At 44.8% G+C, this 18,640-nt stretch overlaps 1 protein-coding gene across 1 annotated transcript; it reads left to right on the forward strand.

Annotated features, from left to right (window-relative positions):
- The first annotated feature begins 370 nt into the window (after positions 1-370).
- MTRES1 (mitochondrial transcription rescue factor 1) lies at positions 371-11,914 on the forward strand. Its single transcript, XM_069974801.1, has 4 exons — positions 371-446; positions 7,090-7,561; positions 9,479-9,551; positions 11,264-11,914. Exons 2-4 carry the CDS (start codon positions 7,098-7,100, stop codon positions 11,474-11,476), a joined length of 750 nt encoding a protein of 249 aa, XP_069830902.1. The 5' UTR covers positions 371-446; positions 7,090-7,097; the 3' UTR covers positions 11,477-11,914.
- The last annotated feature ends 6,726 nt before the right edge of the window (positions 11,915-18,640 follow it).

Here is an 18,640-nt window from a genome sequence, read left to right on the forward strand (position 1 = left end):
ATAAGATGGAATTGACATCACCTACAGGTACATAACAGCTGTTCTCAGGATACAGAGCTCAGCCTCCTGAATGTTCTGTTCTATTGTCAAATAATAAAAAGGAAAAACAAAAAAAATAAAAAGTTGGACTTTTGATCACCTATGAAAGATATAATTTTTTCCCCCAACTAGAAACAATCCTTCTTGCTTATTTACACAGCACAGAGCTCCTAAAGTCACATTGGGCCAGGTCTATAAGGACAATGCGGGAGGCGCCGTCTATATACTGTATACGCTGGACGGGCAGTAAGAACTGTCTTCTAGTGGAGTAGCCACAGGCTGTAGTGAAGCGTGACTCCAGCAGGTGGCGCACACGGCCAAGTAGAGAGCAGAGGTCGGAGAGCGGAACAGGAAGAGGTGCCAGAACGAGGCTTGGGATGCAGAACTGCGGGGAGGTCAACGCTCAGGCAAGTGTGTGCGACCAGCGAGCGGGAGTGCTAGTGCGGGGGAGCCGGTCCTGTGTATACCCCAGAGGAGAGCGCTGCATGGCTCAGGCTGTGTGCATTACATGCTGCTGCCGGATCACAGTGAGGGCTGGCTCTATGTCTGCTCAGCAATGGGCTGTGCCCTGCAGCTTATAATAACCCTCCCTGCAGACTGTCAGCGCTCCTGCCCGCCTGCACATTACAGATCGGCTGATCCCATAGACCTGTGTGTGACCGGCTGTGTAATGTGTGCAGGGGGGTCCCAGGATCAGCAAGATGGTCAGCATGCCCTAGGCTTAGTCCCTGTGCAGCAACCAGCAAGATGGTCAGCATGCCCTAGGCTTAGTCCCTGTGCAGCAACCAGCAAGATGGTCAGCATGCCCTAGGCTTAGTCCTTGTGCAGCAACCAGCAAGATAGTCAGCATGCCCTAGGCTTAGTCCATGTGCAGCAACCAGCAAGATGGTCAGCATGCCCTAGGCTTAGTCCATGTGCAGCAACCAGCAAGATGGTCAGCATGCCCTAGGCTTAGTCCCTGTGCAGCAACCAGCAAGATGGTCAGCATGCCCTAGGCTTAGTCCATGTGCAGCAACCAGCAAGATGGTCAGCATGCCCTAGGCTTAGTCCCTGTGCAGCAACCAGCAAGATGGTCAGCATGCCCTAGGCTTAGTCCCTGTGCAGCAACCAGCAAGATGGTCAGCATGCCCTAGGCTTAGTCCTTGTGCAGCAACCAGCAAGATAGTCAGCATGCCCTAGGCTTAGTCCATGTGCAGCAACCAGCAAGATGGTCAGCATGCCCTAGGCTTAGTCCCTGTGCAGCAACCAGCAAGATGGTCAGCATGCCCTAGGCTTAGTCCCTGTGCAGCAACCAGCAAGATGGTCAGCATGCCCTAGGCTTAGTCCTTGTGCAGCAACCAGCAAGATAGTCAGCATGCCCTAGGCTTAGTCCATGTGCAGCAACCAGCAAGATGGTCAGCATGCCCTAGGCTTAGTCCCTGTGCAGCAACCAGCAAGATGGTCAGCATGCCATAGGCTTAGTCCCTGTGCAGCAACCAGCAAGATGGTCAGCATGCCCTAGGCTTAGTCCCTGTGCAGCAACCAGCAAGATGGTCAGCATGCCCTAGGCTTAGTCCTTGTGCAGCAACCAGCAAGATAGTCAGCATGCCCTAGGCTTAGTCCATGTGCAGCAACCAGCAAGATGGTCAGCATGCCCTAGGCTTAGTCCCTGTGCAGCAACCAGCAAGATGGTCAGCATGCCCTAGGCTTAGTCCCTGTGCAGCAACCAGCAAGATGGTCAGCATGCCCTAGGCTTAGTCCTTGTGCACCAACCAGCAAGATAGTCAGCATGCCCTAGGCTTAGTCCATGTGCAGCAACCAGCAAGATGGTCAGCATGCCCTAGGCTTAGTCCCTGTGCAGCAACCAGCAAGATGGTCAGCATGCCCTAGGCTTAGTCCATGTGCAGCAACCAGCAAGATGGTCAGCATGCCCTAGGCTTAGTCCCTGCTTGTGCAGCAACCAGCAAGATGATCAGCATGCTCTAGGCTTAGTCCCTGTGCAGCAACCAGCAAGATGTTTAGCATGCTCTAGGCTTAGTCCCTGCTTATACAGCAACCAGCAAGATGATTTGTTTTGACAGGTCTCTTATATGTTAAAGGTTTATACAAGTGACAGGGCTATACTGTGGTCAGTATTAAATAGCAGTGTATTCTAGTGAGTTCTGCTGCTATATTGAATTACGGTTGCAGAAATGGCATTTATTCAGCCATAGGACCATTAGTGAGGTCGCCCACCGAGGTTACGGAGTGAATAACTCTGGGTTGGAGCTACAGATTATCCCAAACAGTGTCCGACTGGCCCATCGGAGGACCGGACAATCCTCTGGTGGGCCCCCAGCTTTAGAACCTGCAAAAACACTGACTGACATGTTGTTTCTCACTGGTTCTTCATTGTTGGGCCCCCAGGATCATTTCCTCTGGTGGGCCCCAGATACCCCAATCCAACACTGATCACAAAGAAGGTTTATGGGGGCTGAGATTAGGTCTTTGTACAGACCTGTCTTCTACCACTGACATCGGGGACAATGTGCCAGAATTCTGGCCAAGTAGCATACATGACATGCCCCAGATGTATTATGTGAGTTAGACATTTTCGGTACCTTATTAGGCTAGGTTCACACTGACGTTTTTCTCTCCGCCACATTTCTGCAACTTTAAAGGGAAACTATCAGCGGGTTTGTCCATACGAAGCTACTGATATCTCCCTGTAGCCGCTTCCTATGTTTATTCAGGTATAGGTAAGCAGGCCGTCTTCATACAGGAGACCAGCCTGCTTCTGTATACCTGAACATGGGCAAGTAGGCGAGAGCGTAGGTGGCGGCAGGCAGAACGTTGCAATGGGATGCACCAAAGGAACTCATTTACATATTTCTTTCTGAGAGAATCATTTACATATTTCTTTCTGAGAGAATTTATCAAAAAATGGCAGGACATACAAATAGAACAAAAGCGGCAAAGGGGAGGTAAGCGACTACAGGGAGATATCAGCAGGGTTATGTAGACAAACCTGCTGATAGTTTCCCTTAGGGTGCAGATTTGATGGCCCAGATATCAATTTAACAACACAGCATAAAATGTGCTGCAGATCCTGTACGTGTGAACGCACCCTTACAGGCAGGGCTGTGGAGTCTGAGTCGGAACTAGTTCTTGCTGGAGTTGGAAAAAATGCACCAACTCCGACTCCAGCTTTAGGTTACAAACACACTTGCCGGATCTGCAGCGAGTCTCCTTGCTGCGTTTTTGCAGCGAGACTCGCTGCAGATCCCGGCCCTATACTTTCAATAGTAGAGAAATTTGCAGCAGGGATGTACATCCCTGCTGCGATTTTGTCTGCAGCCCGCCCCATTAACCCCCCGGCCGCCGGATATTATACATTATTATACACCCCCCCCCCGTTCCTGCTTGCTTCGGGGCTCCCGGTGTCTTCACGGCCCGCCCGGCCAATCAGTGCGCTGTGGCGGGGCAGCGCACTGATTGGCCGGGCGGAACGTTCCGGGAGCCGCCGAAGCAAGCAGGAGCCGGGATCAGGTAATGTATATCCTGCCCGCCCCCCTGCAGCCCCGATCGCCCGCAGCCCCCGGCCGCATGATCGCCCGCAGCCCCCGGCCGCATGATCGCCCCCAGCCCCGCAGCCCCCGGCCGCATGATCGCCCCGCAGCCCCCGGCCGCACGATCGCCCGCAGCCCCCGGCCGCATGATCGCCCGCAGCCCCCGGCTGCACGATCGCCCGCTGGGGGCGATCGTGCGGCCGGGGGCTGCGATGCTGGGGGCGATCGTGCAGCCGGGGGCTGCGATGCTGGGGGCGATCGTGCGGTCGGGGGCTGCGGGCGATCGTGCGGCCGGGGGTTGCGGGGCTGGGGGTGATCGTGCGGCCTTCAGCGGCTCCCGGCACGTTCCGCCCGGCCAATCAGTGCGCTGCCCCGCCGCAGCGCACTGATTGGCCGGGCGGGCCGTGAAGACACCGGGAGCCCCGAAGCAAGCAGGAACGGGGACCCGGTAATGTATAATGTCCGGCGGCCGGGGGGTTAATGGGGCGGGCTGCAGACAAAATCGCAGCAGGGATGTACATCCCTGCTGCGAGTTTCTCTGCTATTGAAAGTATAGGGCCGGGATCTGCAGCGAGTCTCGCTGCAAAAACGCAGCAAGGAGACTCGCTGCAGATCCGGCAAGTGTGTTTGTAACCTTAAACAAAATCTTAGAACAATTTCAAATTGAATTTTGAAAGGAATTTTATAAGTTTTGCTCATGAATATATATTATGAGCAACATTCTGATAGGACACTGGCCCTATTACATAAGAGGGGGTCATGTTCTGAAGTTGTTGGTCAATATGTGGCAGTTTGTTTCTGAGTTGGAAGAGTCCATTGTGTGGGGGGAGATCTGTGCTGTTCTCTTCCTGGATGCTGGATGACTGTATATGAGCAGCAGTGTAATATGAAGATATCCTGTGTAATATATAGGAGGAGGAGGAGAAGACATGAGTAGTGTAGCAGTTACCTCTGTCCTCAGTGTGGTGTTTTTCTTCAGTGTTCTATGGCTGCAGCAGGCTGTGTGTGTGTGCGCTATGGCTGCAGCAGGCTGTGTGTGTGTGCGCTATGGTGTGCGCCCACACCCACAGTGACCCCTCTATATCACTATGTGTGACCCCTCTATATCACTATGTGTGACCCCCTGTATATCACTATAGCTGACATCCTATATTATAGGTATCTGGCATTGTTAGCAGTGTTACTGTGTAAATGGTGAATATTTAGTTAGAAACATAGAAGATTGTCAGCAGGAAAAGACCACCTGCTCCATCTAGTCTAGTTCTGAGTTGTTCAGGACATTGAGGCTGGAGACTGGCTGCATCCACTGCACACACAGGAGAAGCTGATTTATATCTTTTCTCAGTCCCTCAGAAGTCGCCCCAGCATCATGTAGGACATTAGGAAGAAGCTGCTGAGCCAGTGTGATAAATAACTCCCCTGGTATCTGACTGGCCATTTATAAAGGAGCAGGAGTCGGTTCTGATAAAATTCAGGAGTCAGAGTTGGAGCTGCAGCTTACCGACTCCACAGCCCTGCTTAAAGGGGAACTTTTAGCTGGTCAAATTAATCTAACCTGCAGATAACCCCTAATTGTGCAAGAGGTGCTGAGGAGGAAGGTATTTCTCTTACCTTCCTCCTCTGCGTCATTCCTGTGCAGTTAGCAGTTTAATCCTCGGTCCAGAGCACCGTTGGGAGCACTGCCCCACCCCTAGAGCGTTAGCTGCCGTGGGAATGGGCTGGCTCAGGGTCTGTGGTGTGCCAGTGCTCCTAAGAGTGCTCTGGACTGAGGATTACACTGCTAATAGCATAGGAATGACGTGGAGGAGGAAGGTAAGAGACAAAGCTTCCACCTCTGTGCCCTGTGCACAGTAGGGGGCTATCAGCAGGTCAGATTAGTCTAACCTGCTGATTGTTCCCCTTTAAAGAAGTGTCTAGAAAAGAGTTGTGGGTAAGTAGAGTGTTAAAATGCACCAAATTTATTAATGTGTGCCCTTTTATTTTTGCACAAAATATTGGTGTAAAGGAAAAGAGGATTGGCTGACGTAACTCTGTTTATATTTTGGAGAGGATTAACCCCTTCAGGACCAGTCCAGAAAGTGCCTTAAAGCAAATGTAGCATCAGGCCTGGGCTGAAGCACTGGAGGCTTAGTGTCATAGAGGGGCAGGGGTTTCCCTCCACTGGGGGTGGGTCGGCCTGCCTCCAGTGCTTGAGCTCCCGGGCCTGATGGTACAGTCACTTTAAGGACCAGAGCCCATTTTTGTAATCTGCCCTGTCTGATGAGCACTGTAATGTAATATGCTTGTCATAGGCATTTCTGATCAGACTCAGCCTTAGGGCACATCAGCCACTGTAGCTATGACACTGGAGGCCTCAGAAAGGCCTCCATTTGTCATAGCTACCATTGGGGCTGTCCGATTGCTTAAAGTGACTGTACCATGAGGCCCAGGCTGAAGCACTGGAGGTGGGCCGACCCCCTCTTAGTGGGAGGAAACCCTAGCCCCTCTATGATAGGGTTCCATTGATTCTAATGGAGTCACGTCATGGAGGGGCTGGAGTTTCTTCCCACTAGGGGTGGGTCGACCTGCCTCCAGTGCTTCATCCTGGGCCTAGTGATACAGTCACTTTAAAGGGGTTATCCAGCGCTACAAAAACATGGCCACTTTTTTTCAGAGACAGCCCCACTCTTGTCTCCAGCTTGGGCAGGGTTTTGCTGCTCAGTTCCATTGAAGTGAATGGAGCTTAAAGGGGTTATCCAGCGCTACAAAAACATGGCCAATTTTCCCCCTACTGTTGTCTCCAGTTCAGGTGTGGTTTGCAATTAAGCTCCATTTACTTCAATGGAACTGAGTTTCAAAATCCCACCCAAACTGGAGACAACAGTAGGGGTAAAGTGGCCATGTTTTTGTAGCGCTGGATAACCCTTTTAATTGCAAACCGCACCTAAACTGGAGACGAGTTTTGTCTGTGAAAGAAAGTGGCTATGTTTTTGTAGCACTGGATAACCCCTTATTAACTGGAGGATATAATTGCACATCCATAAACGGATGTATAATTATGTCCTTGGTCAGGAGCGGGTTAAAAAATCTGCACCATTGTATATTGCTGCTCAGCCATAAAAAAAAAATTTAAAATAAATAAGGTGTAGATACATTACACAATCGGCAGCACTGAAAGCTATGGCTGTAGGTTTGTGACTAGTTAGCCTATGATTGACTGATTCAGGTATGTAATCAGGTCAGGTTTTTCTTGTTTTGTATGGTATATGGGTTGTTTTTTTTTGGCAATTTTTTTCTGCTTGCAGGCTGTAGCAAATTATAGCCTGCCATGGGTCCAAGACGCACCACCACCATGTAGGATTTCACACAAAAAAAAAGTTTACCTCCATGAAACTAAAAACATTGCATGTGCTGTAAAAACCATAGGAACTTTGTTTGCTGCTATATGGTGTCTATGCATGGATCATTTATAAATGGAATTGAAGCTGCAGAGTGACCTTTAACCAGATGGAGCAGTGTTTGATATGTTTTATTCTGCTGACAGGTTATGAAATGACTGGAATCAGACTGTCTATCAGAGCCTTCAATAACTTGCTCTTTTATTCAAGCTTTTGTCAGAGATCGAGTTCCCTGACATGCAGTTCTGTTCTGGGTATCACATGGTGGACGCCCTGTAGACATATCTCAAACTGTTTAGACTACAGGCAGCCAGTCACTGGTTTACATCACACACACTCCAGTGGGTTCTTGACTACCTCTACCGTGAAGCCATTTCTTTTTTCTGTGAGACATAAAGGTAAGAAAAATCAAAAAACGAGCAACACACATTCATCTCAAGAAGACGACGACGACGATGATGATGATGAAGAGGAATTGGATCCAGAAGATATCAGCGATTATGAAGATGAGTCGGTGGAAAACCACAACATGCCTAAAGACTATAAAGATCTAGAAAAATCAGTGCAGTCATTCCGTTTTGATGTCGTACTCACTGCTGGATTAGACATGTCACGAAAGTAAGTATTACAGTTCCTTATTACATATACTTTTTTTTAGAAAATCATGGTTTATTGCACCCAAAAACCGTGATGTATCAGTCCTTTTCAAGTATTTATTTATTTAAAAAAAAAAAAAAAGGTTTCAACATGGTACTACCACCAAAAAAGTAGAGAGGTGCCAGCGACCCAGGACCTGATCAGGGTTGTTTTCTACTCCCAAGGTATACAAATAAGCCTGTGACTACAGAGAGATATCAGCAGGGTTATGTAGACAAACCTGCTGATAGTTTCCCTTACAGATATGCAGCAGATTTGATTGCCCAGATATCAATGTAAAGTAGCAGTAATGTCAGGGCAGGGCAGGCCACCGCTTCCTCCAGATGCACCTGTGCACAGACTCCCACATGGCGAAGACGGCTAACAAATTAGACGAAGAAATGAATCCAGCAACAAGATGACATCCATAATCTATATTGTAAGGGCTCAATCCACATATACTATTGAAACAAACCCTTAGTTATTGCATATATAAAATATCATAAGAACACACTAAAATGCCTATGGGGAAGTCACATGGCTTAAAAAACATAGAAAACAATGTTCACCAATGCTAAAACGTTTTCATTCCACCCCCCTTCCGAGACGTGGGTAATACAACTGCTGCCTTCTTCTCCTTGGACAACCCCTTTAATCAAAGAGAAACAACAAAAACCCATTGCAAGGTGAAAATTTGTTACTTGTGCAAACTTGCTTAACCCCCTCCCGCCGCCACACTGTCAATTAACGTCGCAGCGACGTTAATTAACGATCCAGGATGACACAGGCGCAGGAGCTGCGCCTGTGTCATCCGCGACGGGTCCTGGCTATTAGTGATAGCCGGGGACCCGCTGCAACTCTCAGCACCTCAGGCTTCCGGTTTCCTGGCTACGAAAGCTGGCGGGGGTCGGAAGGCAAGGCGGGCGCATGCCCGTGAGCTTTCCCCCTCCCCTCTCTCCCCTGCCGCTGTTACTATCTTGTAAAAGTGTCAGGGGAGAGAGGGGAGCGGGCAAAGCTCACGGGCGCGCGCCCAGCCATACCTCCCGACCCCGCCAGCTTCCGTAGCCAGGAAACCGGAAGCCTGAGGTGCTGAGAGTTGCAGCGGGTGGACAGGGGGCTGAGATACCAACATCAGCTTATGGGATCATTATGATCCCATAAGCTGATGTCCAAACACGATGTCCACATCTTTAACCGGGGGGTGTTTTGTAGGTTTAGATCTCTGCTTGCTTACTTTGAATGAAAACATTGTAGTTCCACCCAACATATAACACTTACAATATGCAGAGCTGTGACACAAAGACAGGTACATATGCCTGCATTCACTTTCAGCAAGCAGATAAAGAACTATAACTTTTCATATTACAGAAAATTAGGCTCAGGGACACATGTAAGTATATGGCGCAGCACTTTCACTGGTGAACAGGTGCATAGAGATGATGCAAATGATGTCTCCAAGTCGATAGACAGCTAACCTGGCTCCCAGAGAGAAGATCACTTGTCCTGTGTCTACAAAGAGAGGGGGGAAGAGGGAAGAGATGATTTTAGACGTCCAGAGCGGGTAAGTATGAGAAAAAAAATAGGGAAAGGGTGCAAGATAGGTTATACATGTATATTAGACATAGAGCGCTATTGAGAAGGGGGATTGTTTAGAATATTGTTTTTGTTACTCAGATAACCCCTTTAAGAAAGGCCTCAGATGTTTAAACTTGCAAATATTACAGGAAAGAAGTGGAAGTGTCAGCAATTGATTTTTGGAATCTTTCTGTGGCAATAAAAAAAAATTGCTAAAAAAACAGATCGAAATCAGTGTGGGACAGTTGTAACTTATGTTGTTTGTTTTACTGTTTTGCTTTGCAATTCGGTTATCTTCTTTTTTTTTTTTTTTGCCTTTTAAAGCAAAATTGAGGAAGCGTTTTATGATGGCAAGCTACGCCTTAATGGAGAGAAACTATGGAAGAAAAGCAGAGCGGTAGGTGCTGGTTGTATTCTGTGAACCCTGTTTTGGAGTATAATCTTGTATTCATTTTATTTTAGTTGCCACTTAAAGGTTATGGAAAATATAGCAGCTACAGGGTAAACAGCTCTGGCATAGATAACATATGGTTATCAGGTATGGTATGGTTACTAGTCATGTGATCGGTCATTGTTGTCACTGCTTTGTTTTAACAGTACTCATTAAGGTTTGCTTTAGACACTTTACATCTGCTTTAAACGTTTTTGAAACCCCCTGGACAAAGGGGCATGGTAAAAATAAGTCTTTAAATGTGTGAAATTTATTAGATATGTGAACTTATGTGGCACTTGGTCTCGCATGCATATAAACTGTATGAAGAAAATGTCTTTGTTACGTATAGAAACCAACCCATTGCGTCTTTAGTCTTCAGTCAGAATCTGAAAAAATAGAAGCCGGATTTTTTTTTTGTGTGCATTTTATTTTAACCTTCAGAGCACACTGCGTGTTGCAAGAGAAAAACTGAGAAGCGCCAAAAGGAAATTTTCATTGGGTATTTCTCACTTTTTTGCCTGCACTGTGCACTCTATATTTATGTCACCTAAAGGGGAATTTCATGCAGGGAAACGATGTATGATGTGCCTGATCCATTTGGCAGTCCAGGTGGTGTCAATACTTAAAGCCACTCTGTACCCAAAATCTGCCCTTCCTAAACTGCTTGTACCTTCAGATAGCTGCTTTTAATCTAAGATCTGTCCTGGGGTCCGTTCGACTGGTGATGCAGTTATTGTCCTAAAAAAACAACTCTTAAACTTGCAGCCCTGTGTCAAATTGGCGTGGCCTAGAGTACCTGTACCCTAGGCTTGCAACGTCCCTCAATCTCTCCTCCCCACCCTCTTCATCATTAGGAATGCCCCTAAAACAATTTCTCCTATTCATCACCTGTGTAAACACTGCACATGAGCTGAATCGTCCAGGCCCCTATGCAGTGTTCAGACAGGTGAGGAATAGGAGAAATCCTGCCCGGGGGTGTTCCTAGTGATACGGAGGGACGTTGCAGTCCTAGGGCACACACACTGTAGGCCACACCAACTTGACTCAGGGCTGCAAGTTTAAAAGTAGTTTTTTAGGACAATAACTGCATCACCTGCCGAACGGACCCCAGGACAGATCTTGGATTAAAAGCAGCTATCTGATGGTACAAGTGATTTGGAGAAACAGATTGTGGGTACAGGGTCTCCTTTAAAGGGCTTATCCAGTGTTAGAAAATGTTTTATATATTGCTGCCCTGCTGGGGAACATAATAAACATGTTATGCTTACCTCTCTGCACTCCCCTCCGTGTCATGTTGTGGTGTCCTTGTGTCCTCCGCTGACTGCAGCCAATCATTAGTGATTGCTGGAGCGGGCCCGTCCTATCTTCCAAAATAAAAATGCAGCAAAACAATCTGTTTGATTCTTGCCAAAGTACAGATAAGGATCATACATTATGAGTAGCGATCCCAGCCAAACCCCGGCATATTAGGCCTATAGATCTACTGTACTGTTCAATTCCCCAGACCCCTGCAAAAAATGAACCACAATGCACATCTGAAAATGGCCTAATTTCCCTGGTCAGGCCTCCCCTGCTCACACCACACCAAAACAATGTACCAAGATATACACACACACTGTACCTTAAATATTAAATTGGTCACTAGTAAATTAAATAACTGTCCATTATATTTTCAGGTTAAAGCTGGAGACATTTTGGACTTGATTGTTGAAGAAAATCGGGACACAGGGACTGTAACTGTGATGAGAACTATGCTGAAAGATGTGCTAAAGGATAGAACGTCGACAGCTAAATTTAAAGTGCTGCTTAGACGATGGAAAAAACTGACTATCCCAAAGGTTACTGATGCTCCAAAACCTGACCTGCCCAAAGCCGATTCAGACAAGTGACACTTATATTTTCAAAACAACGAATTCTACAGAATACAGAATAAAAGAACATATATTTCTGACTATAAGGCTCAAATTTTACACAATAATTGGGCATAGTGTTCATAAAGTGCTCCTGAGAGCCGTTTGGTGTTACCTTCTGCACAGTACACCTCTCCCACCACTGATTTGCATGATCCGTGCAGAGCAGCTGGAAAAGCTACATGCGCAATGTGAGCACGTTTAGATATATATCATGGGGGGATTTATAATTTTCCATACTACAGGTCTCATATCAGTATATCATCACTAACATCAAGAAAGGAGATAAGTCTTATTTGGCTATATATTGTTTAAATCATCAAGCACATGGCTTAGTCATAGTCAGCATTTGTGCTGCGCTCTATACTACACTTGTGTGCAGGGGTTTGTTATTATTAAAAACCAATGTGTAAGGTTCTTGCAGCAGAACTGTCTGCGTGTTTGGATCCACTGTATGTGAAGCAGGGCTGTGTATTTGCAATGAGCGTTTCACTTGTGTATAATGTAATGGAGAGAAGTTTTGTAGCTGCAGAATTCTCCTAGCGTATACTTGGCACAGAGCTGTATGATGAGCAGAAGAAGCTGGCATATCATGCAATACAAGTCACTGTAGAGGAATTATTTAGTGTCGCTGTCATTATAACTTTAAAAATCTAAATCAACAGTAGATGTGATATAAAGCAAGTTTGTAACTTACATTAATTATTTTAGTTTTAGTTATCATGCTGTAAAACAAAGTCTAAACACAGGAAGTGCTGTGTTTTCCACGATAAAAAAAAAAAAGAATGTAAATTGCAATCTGTTGATTTTGAAAGGTATAACGACAGTGACATTTTAAAGTCAATCATAAAAGGCAAATAAAGCATGGTAAGACACTACAGAGCAAAGTAGGGGGAATCCCATGACCGGAGAAACATTTATTTTGATGAATGAAATGCACCATTATATTTAGTTTCAACGGTTAGAAGCTATTAACTCCCTCTCTTAGACCACTAAGCTTGTGCCAATGACATTTCCACTTCCTTATAGCAGATGTACCATTAGCTACAGCATTTTTTTCTTTACGTTAACACGCCAGCATGGCGATCCCAGTGGTTTAGCCTTTTTTTTTTTTTTCAAAATGCTGCTCGGATTCCACGTTCTGTGCTGTTTTAATCTTGTGCACCGGCCTAGCTCTATGCACTGTAGGCAGGCCCGGCGGTTCCCCTCTCCTCCCTCCAGTGTGACTATATCCCCTCTGTGATGCGCCTTCATTAGAATCAACAGGGCAGCGTCACAGAGGGGAATGGATATAATGACACTGGGGGGCATCGGGCTGGTGCACAAGACAAAAATGGTGCAGAGTGCGGGAAACCAGGGGGGGCGTTTTGAAAAAAACCAACAAAAAACACAGAATCACCGGGATCCCCACACTGGAGCCAACAGGGTACTGTACAAAATAAAAATGCTGTACCTGACATTAACTATAAATTTATTATGTAAACATTTTCTGTTGTCTAAACATGGGTGCATTTTATAGTCTGAAAAATACATTTTAACTATACCCATGCATGGTGTTTAGAAGACCATATTAATAACCTGCTATCCTCTCCATTCTTTGAGGGTGTGTTCACACTGAGGAATCAACGCAAAGAAAATCCTGTGGATTCCGCTGATTGACTATCCTCCCGTGCCATAGACTCCATTCTAGGCATGAGCGGATTCCGCCATCTGCTCATCAAAGAATTGACGTGTCAATTCTTTTGGCGGACGGCGCAATCTGCCCGAGCCTAGAATTGAGTCTATGGCGTGGGCGGAGAATCAAGCAAGGGCGAGCAGCGGAATCTGCTGGCTGTTCTCCGCACGGATACCTCAGTGTGGAGTGTCCACCTTTCACACTCTTCTGTCTTCTTCATAAAAAAAACAAAATCCTCCTAATCATGTGGGAGAGAACCTACTTTCATAGTAGTAATGATTTCTTACTGGAATAAACAGCTAAAATTTAAAACAACTTGTTTCCAGTAACATATTTAAAGTGATTGTACCATCAGGCCCATGCTGAAGCACTGGAGGCATGCCGACCCACCCCCAGTGGGAAATAAAACCCTGCTCCTCTATGATACGGCTCCATTGATTCTAAAGGAGCTGCATCAAAGAGGGGCAGGGTTTTACTCCTACTGCGGGTGGGTCGGCCACCTCCAGTGCTTCAGCCCGGGCCTGTTGGTACAATCACTTTAATTCTAAATGTAAGATGTAATTGAAGCAAACATAAATAATGAGTATTAAATATCCAACCTCACTATATTCTAGTCATTGATTTTTAAAAATAAAAAGAAACCCTCAAAAACACATTGCATGCTAATATGTTTTGGGCAGCAGCGGTTTAAGGCGGCACGCATTTTTACTGTTAAGTTGTTAACCCAAAATGAAAACTATAATGGTCCTATAAATTGGTTCTACGTATCTTCATGGTACTGTCAAATTCTTGCTCCTTTGTGGGTTTCTGGCTAGCCTGCAGGTAATGTACATCAATCCTAAGCTAGCCATACACATAAGATTTCAATCGGCCAAACTCGTGTGGTTGTAAGCCATTTCTGCTTATCCTTCCATGTACGTGCGTGCTCAGCATGGCTAAATGAATGAAGAGGTAAGAGCAACAAAAGGATCAGGCAGTTAAAATCATATGGACACCATTCATTAGCTGATTGACAACCAATCTTCCTGAAATTGTGGCTTTAGCCAGCACATAACTAGAGATGATCGAACATCGTGAAATCTTCGGATCGAACTTGAACCTTCTTCATTTGATTCCTGATGCCTTCCCGTTCCGTGGGGAAGGTGGAGCAAGCCTGACTACGGGCTGCAAAACAGGGATACAGCCTATTACCTAGGCTGTATTCCCTGTTTTCCAGGCGGTACTTGGGTTGTATCTGACCAGCTGATAGTAAAGAACTCCTTTAGATCTTGTTCACTATAAAATAACCACACACAGTCTGTTTCCTTTGGTAAAAAATAATGTTTACTTACTTAACCCTAGCATAGGCTTACAACATTGGTGCATTACACTTTACTACTAGTAGAAAACTTGAACATAAAAGATTATATTAAATGTTAGAGAACATGATGACACATACAAGTGAACTATAAATATAAAAAAAAAGTCTGCATATCAAATGTCTAACCTGAGATGTAGCACGCCATTCAGTGCAAATATTACAACTGCTACTATATTTGTCGTACGACATTATCAAAAAAAATAAGACAAAACACGTTCATACTGAGATGTAGTGTAAACATGACATCTCGTAACTTTTTACATAATATTAATTCAGTAGGAATCACATTAACAAAACATAGCAGAAGGAATGTCCTCAGCCAGGCATAGAATGCTGCTTACTTCAGCTAGATGTTGGCTGGATAATCATCTGCAACCTTAATCTAATAAAATCTAAATTTGTACCAGAAATATAATTTTGTATTGTATATCTAATCTATATCTAAGAGCCAGCACAGGCACCCTCTGCTCAGCACAATCAAATCCAGGTGTATCACAGCGTACCCAGAGGTTCACGTAAATCTGAAGCTCTTTTTTATTTAGGCCACCATGATCTTCCAGTACTATGTTTCAGTGGATAAAATTGCCTCCATCAAGCTTGTTACAGTGCATTCTGGGATGATGGTGGACGGAATAAAACACAGCTTTAGATTACTGCGAATTTGGATGTTCTGTGATCATCTCTTGTGCATTGTACATCTATATGTAACACTATATTAGTTCAATAATATAAAAATAAAGCACCGGAAGTTACTGACTTTTTAAAAAAAAAAGATTTTTTTACTATTTTTAAATTTGACAAACCTTGAGTGCTCATGAAGACAATACTTTTCCATATGACCATTTAGAGAAAATCGATATCAGAGGTCTGCTTGTAGCAGGTTGTCCATTCACTTGCATGGCCTGCATGTAACACAACACTATGGAATTCTCGTGGAAAACTCCCTGTGGATTCCAACGCTCAGCCCCCGCGCCCACTTGAATTTCCGTGGGTCCCATAGACGGAATCTGTTCATTCTTCGGGCAGACGGCAGAATCTGCCTGGCCATAGAATGGAGTCTATGGACTGGCGGAGAGTGAAGCGGTGGAATCCGCAAGAGTTCTCCATGAGAATTCCGTACTGTGCACATACCCTAACGATTTACAGCAGATTTTTGAATGCATTTAATATAGTGAAATAAAAGTTTACAGTTTTCTGTAATTGGTTTACCAGCGGTTTTGGGGTGCTAAGATTTTACCCTTTCACAATGTGGTGCAACAGGAGATTCAGAACTCTATATTGAACAGAGCACTGACCCCTAAGTAAATTTAACAGTAAAATCCTAAATCAAATTTGTCAACTCCAAAATGCAGACTTAACCGCCGGCACTGTACATAATAAAATTAGAATCATACATTTTATTGCCATAAACAATTTCCTTTATATCATGCATGCAAATGTCAAAGAGGCGGGACCTAGGGTCTTTTATTCCCTAGGGCCGCAGCCCCTCTTTGTTTTCAATGCCTGTCCCTTTCCTGTGAGATGGGCATGCAGGGCTTGGCATACACTGCCGATTCAGTTACCATTTTGGGGGTGATAGATTTGCTTCAACGTTTAGTGTAACAAATCCATTAACCACCTTCCTTGTTCATAAGGTCTGCAAAAATGTGGATGTGTGAATTCCCCCTTAGGATACTTTAAGGCCATGTTCACACACAGCAATTTTTTTATTTTTTTTTTTGTACAAAAATGACATTTTTCCATAGACTTTAATGCAGCACATTATTAGATTTAAAATATGGTCACATATTTATATATTTTTTTTTCCTGGGTGTGAACATAGCATAAGAGTTAAATTCTCTGTTTTATTAAGTAAACATGGATTTATGTTACATAACTAACCCTCTTACTTCATTAAGACAGAGCATTTTCAATTTTTCACTTTTTTCGTGGCAATTTTATTAGACGCTGTATGTATGTGTTGCTCCACATGGTAAGACACTATAACCAAACGGATTAACCAAATTTAATTCAAGATTGGCAAGAGTGCCTTTTCTAGAGCTACTTTTTTCCTAAATAATAGTATTACCTTGTGCTGGAGTAAAATAAATCAACTAAGGCAGTATGCACATGTCTGTGATATCTGGTCTACAAGCTGACTGTATAACCGACTGAATTCTTCAGCTCTTATGGAACTCTCTGCATCATGATTTATTATGATGCCAAGAACTCTGAAAAAGCTAAACTTCTTTGCTGCTGAACTGACAGGCCTGCGTCAATACAGGAGCACAGAGCTTTAAGTGTTTCGGAGTTCACGGCATCATGATAAATTAAGATGCCGGGAATTATATAAGAGGTCAGGAATTCAGTCAGCGGTATAGTCAGCTTGTGGACTGTATATCATGGACGTGTGCATGCCACCTAAGTAAATTTGATGCAAAGGTCTATATAGTGCCAACAAATTTGCCAACGTTGTAGAGATTTGTAACTTGTGTAACAGATACAACATTCCAAGTAACGTGATTGCATGCATTATCCAGTGTGATGTTCCCTTCAGTTCAAAATAACATTAACCTGCCAGCATTGTTCAGACACCTGACACCCCTTCCAGCCTCACTGAGCAGTGATTGTTGTAGTCACAGACATTAATTTAAATAGGATCTTGGGGAGAACACAGGAGGGAGACTTTTTGCATAAAGGCACAAGCAGTTAAATTGTTGTGGTCACAGATATTAATTCAAATAGGGACCTGAGGAGTAGAGATCTACAGTAGGAATGAAGTGCATTGCTTCGTTCCTATCTGCATTCTACTCACCAGGCTGCGGGCTTTGAAGTCTCCTCCACACGGTGCCACTCCTCCCCAGGTGTTAGGAAAAGATGGATCCAGTCCTGACTGTATTCATCTTTTCACAGCACCCGGGGAGGAGGAGAGTCAAGGAGCGAAGCAGACTTCGAAACCCACAGCCTGCTGAGCAGAATGCAGTTAGGAACGAAGCAATTCACTTCGTTCCTACTGTAGATTCGCTCATCTCTACTCCTGGGGGAACATAGGAGGGAGACTTTCCTTATGAAGGCACAAGCAGTAAAAAAAAAAAAAAAAAAGTGTTTGCAACTCCTAGGCTAGGATGGAAGTGTGTAGGTTGGGGGGTGGGGTAGGGGGCTGGGGTGTCAGGGGATCCCTACTTTCCCAAAATATGGGGAACCCCCACCTATTAGACAAATTGTATAACCTGTGGATCTTTCAAATGGTAACACCCCAACATAGGAATATTCTCATTAAAACTGGTATACATTGTGATGCCCGGTAACAGTCAAGGACCACCGTGACAGGCCTATATGAGGAAAAAAATTGCCTGAATTAAGTTGCTTAAAACGAATCTTATAAAGCCCCACATAAAGTGTCAGCCATAAAGTCACCCACCAAAACAGTGCCCCAACAGTTACCACCATTCGTGTCAGCCAAACACAATTAGAGCTTACCTGTTTCTGCTGTTGCGCATAGAAAATACAAGTGAGCAGCGATCAGACGTTGCTCAGATGTATCCTCCAACACCTGTATTAATATCTATGATCAGTCCAAGTATGAGGGAACAGAGCTGTTATCTACTGATGTAACTCCAAATCCTGCATAAGAATTGTGCACCTGTTTTTCATCCTATTAAGACACAGTGAAGAAGGGTCTTTTTTTCTAATTGTTGTGGGACACATGAAGTGCACCCATTACTTACATTGACAGTCAATTTTAGGACCCAAAGTTCACATTTAGGCCATGTTCCCACTATGTACAGATGAGCGCAAACTATGGATGTCCTTGTAAAACCACGTCCGGAATTAATGTACATGATCATTAATTCCGGACGCAGTTTCATATCAGCAGCCGTGGTTTAGTGTTAAACAACGGCCGTTTGCTAAAGAATGGTCGTTGTTAGTATGTAGTGGAAACATAGCCTTAGTTTGCTGGGAATGGATCCAAAAATATATAGTTCTAAAAAATCATATACATGATATTTTTCCTTGCTTTCGGTCCCACTCCTGAGCCTATGGAATTTTCCAATAGGGCTTACTCAGACCTAAGCAAAAATTTTGTTGAAAATCTGCTAACACTGCTGCTATTCTGTTAATAAGACAC

Source organism: Dendropsophus ebraccatus, chromosome 6 (assembly GCF_027789765.1).
Source record: "Dendropsophus ebraccatus isolate aDenEbr1 chromosome 6, aDenEbr1.pat, whole genome shotgun sequence".
NCBI classification, from domain to species: domain Eukaryota; kingdom Metazoa; phylum Chordata; class Amphibia; order Anura; family Hylidae; genus Dendropsophus; species Dendropsophus ebraccatus.